Consider the following 8,132-nt stretch of genomic DNA (forward strand, 5'->3'; position numbering starts at 1 on the left):
CCATCTTTCTCTTTTTTTACCCTTTTACCCTGTACATTACGCATCGTTTACCTGGACAACATTTTGTAAAAACCTACTCTACTCTCACACACCAAAAGAATCTTCTGCAGCCGGCCGCTCTGCATCTACAGCTGCATGCGAGGGAGCTTGCCTTTGTCATACACAACTGCTTAGTCTGTGTGTGCACCCTTCCAAAAAAAAAACTTCTCAGTGTGTGCGTACCTGCGTGCTGCAGATAATTACTGTAGCAAAGCAGGTAGTAAGAAATTGTGTTTTCACTGGACTTTGAATGCCTCCGTGCAGTGCCTTTAACGTTGGATCGGCTAGCCTTTTCTTACCGCTGTAAAACTATGTGCAGTGATGCATGTGTGTTACTACTACTCAAACTGTTTGTAGAAAAGGTAAACCTCATGAACAAACAACATTTGTTGGCATGCAATTTAATTGGTCCTCTCTAGCTGCTCACTGATGCATGAGTTTCCTCTCTCTCTTTTTTTTTGACGCAGCATAGCTTAGACAAGGTAAACGAAATTGCTGCACGTACGACGCTTGGATATACGATTTTGTACGATTCCTGATCGGGTGGTGGGCAGCGGCATGCTCTGACACAAGGACTCCAAGGTAAAAGATGCCAGTAAATGCCAGTGGTGAAAAGAAGAAAAGGGCGCAAAACAAAAGGGTACAAGATTGCAGCGTGGGCTCCTCTGTGCATGCCAGAGCCCTAATTTCGCACCCTTTTTTTTCCGACCTTGCCATGTGCATCATTCAGCCTGCAGTGCAGCCAGAACAAAGTAGAGCCGGCCCTCCCTTCTCATGCCAATTGCCCAAGCCAAGGAAAGAGAGATGTTTTTCCAAACCGAGTCCAATTCGTTTCTTTCCAGTAGTCAAAACAGTATAAGAATTCTCACGTTGTTTAAAAAAATATAACGAAGTAGTAGTAAATAATTTTAAAAGGCAGTAGCAGTAGAAAAAGGGTGCATGTGCGGTGGGCCTGTGCGGTGCGCCCGTGGTGAGCGAGCGCCCGCTCGCTGCAGCTGCAGCTGCAACCTCCACCTTCTCCCAACAATTAAACAGGAGGCATCAATCCCACAGCGCCCCTATCTTTCTAACTTTTTATGGCAGGGCACGCCACCCCACGCGCTTCAACCGTTTCTATACGGATCCCCAGCTGCTGCCGCCGCTGCCAGCCCTGACCCCAAACCAATTTTGTATGCTTGCCAAATGGATCAGTATTCTATCGACACCCTGGCGCTAACTCCGAGGCAGCCAAAAATAGGGCATCTCCACCACGCCCAAGCATGCTTCTTGGAGTGGGCAAGCCAAACCAACAATCAAGGTTGTGTGAATCTTGATTCTATTGTGTGATTCTACAAGATTTAAATTAATTTGACTAGTGCTATGATTTTGTATAGCTTTGTTCTACGATTCTAGCAAGTAGAATTTACCATTTTACAACCCTAACAATTGTATTCCGATGATTTGTGATATTGCCAAAGAGTTCGGCGTCAAAACCTCGGATGTTAACAACTTTGGCAGCGATGCTAAGTCCCACATGAGGGAGAATTGAGTTTACAGTGGTGGACAATGACACAAAAAAGGGATGGACTTGTCAATGTAGCAAAGAATTCCATTCCCGGCTCCTAGAAGACCATACACATACTTGTGACAAACCCACTGTTAGAAATCCGAGGCGTGGTCGATTATCTTAGGACAGGCAATCACAACACGACACCGATATTTGTTAATGAGCATTGGCAGTCTCACCTACTCCCCAAGGGATGAAATGGACGCTCCTCCGCATGTAGTACTAAATCGATATCGTAGAATCGCTTGATGATTTGTGTCTAGCCTACTGCATCACTTGACTCTAGTTGCAACGGTTTTCAAGAAAATAGCAGTGGAGCTCATGATTAATAGTTCAAGTTCAAGGTACACACGAAGGTCCATGGATGGCGGCTTCAAGATGGCGAGGATATATTAGCAAAGTTGTTATATGGGCCGAATATGTGTGTGTACGTGTCAAGCAACAACCAGACTTGTAATTAGTTGAGAGTTAGGTGTTTGATTCAAACACTTGTAGCTCGGGACTGTTATATACAAGTGACTAGACATAAGCTGATAGGCTAGACACACACACGCACGCACGCACGCACGCACGCACGCACGCGCGCGCGCGCGCACGCACGCACGCACGCACACACACACACACACACACACACACATACCATACATATTTCAACACCTACCAATATCGAGTTAGAATGCTACCACTGATGGCATGGGTAGCTTCTCCTAGGGGTGGCAATGGTCATGGTCTCAGTTGTGTTGGTGGCCTCAGCAGACTCAACGCCTTTTTGCCACATATTGTTCTTTTATATATCTTGCTAGTGATCAACTTCTTTGTGTCTTGTAGCATAATTTGTATGTTAATACTTGGCATTGGACTATGATGTTTGTTCTCTTCTTCCCTCTAACCCCTAAACTGGCGCGTTGCAATGTATTGAATTACGTCGAGAAAATCATTGAATCCTTCTTTTTCACACCATTGATGATTTAAGTAGAATTATTAATTTCATATTCTAATACCGGCATCCATAAATGTGATAGGAGCTCAAGGCCGCTCATGTATTCCATAGACTATAGAATAACAACGGAGTTATACTTAGGTGTTGAATAACAATGCAAGACCGCTCATGTATGTTGTTATCTTAGGTGATTGTAATATCACAATCGTTTCAAGCTTGCTTACGGTACATATTTGTAGTTGTAAAAACTATTTGTGTGCCTCCTCTTGCTATTACATTTCATATAGTATGGTAATGTAGGTTGGCATGCATGTGAGGACTACTATACCCTAAGGGTTCGTACTAACCATGTCATTGTAGTAATAATATTTGGAAGAGAGATCCTTATGGGATCTAAAACCAGAATAAGCTTACAATAATTTAGGCATCAGATCTAGAGTATAATCAGAGGTGAACATGTTACTTTATCCTGCATCTGCCTCTAGCCTTTAAAATACAGGAAACACAATAGGCATGCAGTGATGGAGTTCATATATACTCAGAAGAATGCTGGTGCAAGAACAGCAAGAATATAGGATATAGTATGTCACAAGTATACACTGTAATATTTCAGTAAAAACAGTTGGTAAGAAGAAGAAAAACTCGGTAATACATAATGGACAATTTCGGTAATTTTGAAGAAAAAAATATAGAGAATCAAAAGAAAATAAATCCGCATATGCTCCAGTACCTTCTTCCTCATGGCCTGCAGGCCAGTACCGTCGATCCTTTTTCATTTTCCACCGTTCCATTGCAGCACGTACAGTACCATACTGTAGGCCAGTAGCCGTATGCACCAAATTGACGAAAGTAACAAGCACACGGTCTTCTCTTCATTTTAACCGCGCGCGAGCTGGATCGATCTTATTACCTGGGTTTTTTTTACCACCCCGATGTAGTAGTAATTAACCTCTCAGTGAAGCCCTCCGGCAAGAAGGGTTCTTATTAACCACCACGACAAATCAATAAATAACCAGACCACCATTTTTTTACTGTAACACTGTAATTAACACAGCAACGAATCAAGAAACGGATGCAGCGGCCAGTAGCTTGTATCTTGAACGGGACATGGAGAGGGAAGGTGTATATCGGAGTAGCAACGTCGACGACGAACGACGACGACGATGCGCATGCATATGCATGCATGCAGGCGAATGATTCTGACATGGACATGTCGTCGTTGCTACGTGCATGTGCATATGAGGGGTGCTGGAGCTTGGTGGAGGAGGAGAGAGCTCTTGAGCTTTAGGTTTGGAGGTGCCGAGATATATGGGCGGGGATGGAAGATGCGACAGGTAGGTAGATACAAATGGTACAAGAAAGAGAGAAAGAGAAGGTAGAAAGCCACCGATGGAATTGATTGGGGGGTATGGGGAGAGAGAGCTAGTCACCGGGGTGATGGGTGGATCTACTGGACCATGCCCAGGAACGATCCGGCTGTCGTCGTTGCCGCCGCCGGCGCGCTGGGAGCGGCAGCGCCAGGCGGGTTGCCTCCGCCGGACGAGGTGGCGTTCGGCCTGACAACGTTGTGGTGGTGCTGTTGATGCTGATTCTGATGTTGTTGCTGCCCCTGGAACTGGATCTTGTACTGCGTTTTGTTGCCGTCGAGGTCGTCCTCCTCGTCCTCATCCTCGTAGTCGTCCTCGTCCTCGTCGTCCTCGTCCATGTTGTCGCTCTCGGCGCCGCCGCCGCCCGTACGGTTGTAGCTGTTGATCGTCGCCTGCTGCGCCGCCTGCGGCTGCGGCTGCGGCTGCCTCTGCTCCATCGTCGTCTCCTTCATAATGCTTTCTGGCTTTAAATGCGCAGTGTTATGCAATCAGCATTGGATCACGGAAGAAACGAACAGCAGGGTACCACATGTACGTGCCAAATGGCTATGACCACACCCAGAATGCACATATTTTCTAGCTTAATTACCTTTTTCGCCGCCGCGTCTCCGCCTGCTTCGCTGAAGACGAACCTGCTGCCGCCGTTGCTCGCCGCCAGCCTTTGCGCTCCCCCGGAGGCTCCTACCGACGCGCCGCCGCCATTACTGTTGCCGTTCCCGGTGTTGCTGGCGTCGTTCTTGGCCACAGGTGGCTGCTGCGGAGCCGTCTGCGAGATCGGCGCCGCGACGGTGAACGCCTCGATGCGCTCCTGGGGAGCTGCATTGGCGTGCACTGCGGGCGGCGGCAAAGCCAGTGCGCCGCCGGCGCCGGAGGGGGAGCCGAGCGCCGCCTTGTTGCGGTAGAGCGCCTCGAGCTGGTGGAAGTAGGGGCACGTCTTGGAGTCCTCGGGCCGCTTCTTGTTGCTCTCCTTCACCTTCTTGAAGTACTTGTTGATGTTCTCCCACTTCTCCTTGCACCGCTTGGAGCTCCGGTTGTAGCCCATCCGCCGCATGCCGGCGGAGATCTCTTCCCAGAGCGGTCCCTTGGGCCCGGCCTCTTGGTACCTCATGTCCAGGTTGCTCCGCAGTTGGATCAGCGCGTGCACCTCCGTCTTGGGCCACCGCGACGATGCCGGTCCGCTGCCGCCACCGGATCCGTCGTACCCCGACGAGTCTTGCGGCGCTTCGGAGGAGGGCGCCACGACGATGTCCATGCAGCTTGAATTTACGGCCGGCGCTTGCTGCTGTAGCTGTGGCGTCGCTAGAGCCGGCGACTTGTGCGGCTGCGGCTTCACGGGCGGCATTGTTGGCGGCTTCTGCTGCCGTGGCGAGGGTTGAGGTTGAGGCGGCGAGTGCGTGGCAGGTGGCTGTGAAGACGACGGTCGTGGATGAACTGGCGCGGCGGAGTATGCGATTGGCGTGGCGTGAGGCTGCGAAGGCGGCGGCGGCGGCATGAATGTAATGGCCTGCGCGGCGATGGACGGCATGGGGACGGTCTGCCCGGTGATCTTCTGTATGAAGGAGAGCACAGCGGCGTCGCGGGTAGCAGCCATGGCGCGCTCCTGCCCGAGGATCTCCTGCTCGCGCGCCAGGCGCGCCATCTCCTGCCTCCGCCACGCCTCCTCGCGGATCATGCGGTCCTGCTCCCGCTTCTCGATGGCCTCCAGGAACCGCTGCTGCATCGCCTCCTGACGCTCCATCACCTGCTTCATCAGCCCCTCGAAGAACCTCATCATCTTCCCGCTCCCGGCCTCGCCGCCAGAACCAGCCGCGGCGCCACCTTCCGACGTCCTCTTCCTCTTCCCTCGCTCGTCCGCGCCGCCGCCCATGTCGTCGGTGCCCTCGTCGTCGGAGTCGTCCTCGTCCGAGTACTCCTCCGTGTTGGACGTTGAGAAGCTCAGGTTGCCAACTACCACCGGCGTCGGCAGGCCAGCCGTAGCGGCGGCCGCGGCACCAACAGGCGGCGGCTCGGCAAGGGGCCGTACGGCCGTGGGTCCCACCGCCCCAGGCACCCCAACGGCTGTCGCCGGCGGCGGGGCCGACGCCATCGGAGCCGCCGTCGCACCGGACGTGCTGTTCATCGCCTCGAGCTGCCGGAAGAAGCGGTACGTCTTGCCGTCGTTGCGGCCGGCGCGGCTGTCCTTGGTGCGCTTGTAGTACTTGTGAACGTTCTCGAACTTCTCCTTGCACTTCTTGGCGTTCCGCCTGTACCCCTCCTCGGCCAGCTTCCTGCCAACCACCACCAACACCAATCATCATGAGCATCAACAGCACAAAAGAAAAGAACCTCGTCAATGGAGCTCTACGCTACAACCACAATTGCACACATACGAACTCACACATCATGCAAGTAAAACCGTAACCCTCACACAAAAGCTGCATGCATGTACTGGTAGAATTTTACTCGATTTGGGCACCCAAATGCAAAAGATAAAGAAAGGCATATGCATACATGCAGCACTACTAGCAAGAATGGCAAATCCCAAGAAGAATGCAAAATAGATTAAATCGGGAATCAAAATCCAACTTTTGTTTGCAGAAATTCAGAGGGCCAGAGTATAAGATATAGCCTCTCTGGGATTGATGCCCCCGGATCTGAAGCTTACGGGAGTAGTACTGGTACCTCTCATGTCGAAGAGATGGTTGGACAAAAAACTCAGGGAAAAGTGGGGAAGGAGAGCGATATGATTTTAAAATGGAAAAAAAGTCACTGTGCTCGTGAAGCATAGTTAAGGCAAAAGTGTAAAAAGAAGTGTTTTTTAGCCGGTAATTAAACAGCCACGGCTGACGGGAATCACACCACGCCGCCGCCGAGATTTCATGCGGCATTACGGCGACGACAATTTCCGGCCTCCAGGGACGGCGTGCGCAATTGTCTGGCGGAGGTCAATTCGAGTGGGTTGTAATTTACCTGGAGACCTCTTCCCAGAGTGGGCCCTTGAGGGTGGCGTCCCGGAAGGCGGCGTCCATGTCCGACCGGATCTTGAGCAGCGCCAGGGTCTCCTGCCGCGGCCACCGGTTTCCTCCAGCGCCGCCGCCCAAGCCTTCCTCGCCGGCCGCGAGCGCCTCTTCGTCGCAGCCCACAGCGCCGGCACCTGCTAGCTCGTTGTTGAGCTGCTGCTGCTGAGGCGGCGGCGGCCCAGGCGCCGGCGGGCGGCTGCTGATGGGCGAGGGCGCCTCGGCCATCGAGATCCGCTGCTGGCCGGTGCTCCTGGACGGCGAGAATGGCGGCATCTCTGGGGGATGCAGGCCGAACTGCTGTCCCGGGCCTCCACCCTGATGCTGCGGTTGCTGCTGCTGCATGCTAGTACACACTGGGTGCACGTCGCCGGCAAAGCGTTACCAGAGGGGCATAGGGAATGGAGGTGATGGAATGATCAGTACATGAGAGGGAAGTGAAAAAGATGGGAGGCCAGGACAGCCAGAAAGAGCAGAGAGAGAAGGAGAGGGGGGAAAAGGGAAAGAAACGGAGATGAGGTGGTAGGCAGGTCAGGGATGAAGAAGAAGAGGAGGAATAGAGGAGCTCTAGTACAGGAAGGAAGCCTGGCACAAGAAAAATACCCTCTGCAAGGGAGAGGGGAGGAGGAAGAAGAGAGAGGAAAAAAGAATTAAAGATACCTTCAGTAAGCCTGCAATAAATAAGAGTAGGGTGGATTGCAGGAGAGAGAGGGGACGAGAATATGATAGCTGTGAAGGAGAGAGAGAGGGAGGGGGGTTGAGAGAGAAGTGAAATGTTGAATACAGCGAGAGGAGAGAGGGTTGTTTGTTGTGTGCAGACGATGATGAGGGGGATGATGTGGGAGATAAAACAAAGGAGATGCTGCGCTGTCAGGGTGGCTTTACCTCCCTCTGCCTAATGCTCCTGCTAGTTAAAAACCCAAAGGACGGAGGAGAGGGAGAGGAGTGCCTGCCTGCCGGGCAATGGTAGAGAGAGAAACATGTGAGCAGCATGTAGAGGAGAGAGAAAGAGATGGGTTGGGGGGAGGCTTGTAATGAAAGGGAGGGGAGCACAAATACCCCTCTACAAAACTCCCCTACCTCAATCCCCATGGCGGAATATGTTGGATTCTGTGGCGATCTTACTCATTTCCCTTCCCCATACAATATATCTTAATAGGTCATATGTTATCCACCGGATTAACCGTTTTTTACCAGTAACTCAACCTTGTATCATTTCCTCCAAGTACTACTATAGCTTCTGG

General features: G+C 51.7%; 1 protein-coding gene across 2 annotated transcripts; it reads right to left on the bottom strand.

Annotated features, from left to right (window-relative positions):
• Positions 1-3,039: 3,039 nt before the first annotated feature.
• Positions 3,040-7,877, bottom strand: LOC123181174 (trihelix transcription factor GTL1). Of its 2 annotated transcripts, none has more exons than XM_044593422.1 (3): positions 6,842-7,854; positions 4,482-6,159; positions 3,040-4,356 (listed from the first exon to the last, which is right to left on the bottom strand). In XM_044593422.1, exons 1-3 carry the CDS (start codon positions 7,231-7,233, stop codon positions 3,973-3,975), a joined length of 2,454 nt encoding a protein of 817 aa, XP_044449357.1. In that variant the 5' UTR covers positions 7,234-7,854; the 3' UTR covers positions 3,040-3,972. The 2 variants fall into 2 exon arrangements, with proteins under 2 accessions (XP_044449357.1, XP_044449358.1); XM_044593423.1 differs by having other exon boundaries at positions 4,108-4,352; positions 6,842-7,877.
• Between the last annotated feature and the right edge of the window lie 255 nt (positions 7,878-8,132).

Source organism: Triticum aestivum, chromosome 1D (genome assembly GCF_018294505.1).
Source record: "Triticum aestivum cultivar Chinese Spring chromosome 1D, IWGSC CS RefSeq v2.1, whole genome shotgun sequence".
NCBI lineage: Eukaryota > Viridiplantae > Streptophyta > Magnoliopsida > Poales > Poaceae > Triticum > Triticum aestivum.

What these genes read in the sequence shown, in the direction of transcription:
- LOC123181174 (XM_044593422.1), bottom strand. Translation starts at nt 7,233, where the DNA reads ATGCAGCAGCAGCAACCGCAGCATCAGGGTGGAGGCCCGGGACAGCAG. An exon ending in CTCTGGGAAGAGGTCTCCAG is followed by an intron (nt 6,160 to 6,841) that starts GTAAATTACAAC and finishes GGTGGTTGGCAG; the next exon opens with GAAGCTGGCCGAGGAGGGGT. An exon ending in GAGACGCGGCGGCGAAAAAG is followed by an intron (nt 4,357 to 4,481) that starts GTAATTAAGCTA and finishes GCGCATTTAAAG; the next exon opens with CCAGAAAGCATTATGAAGGA.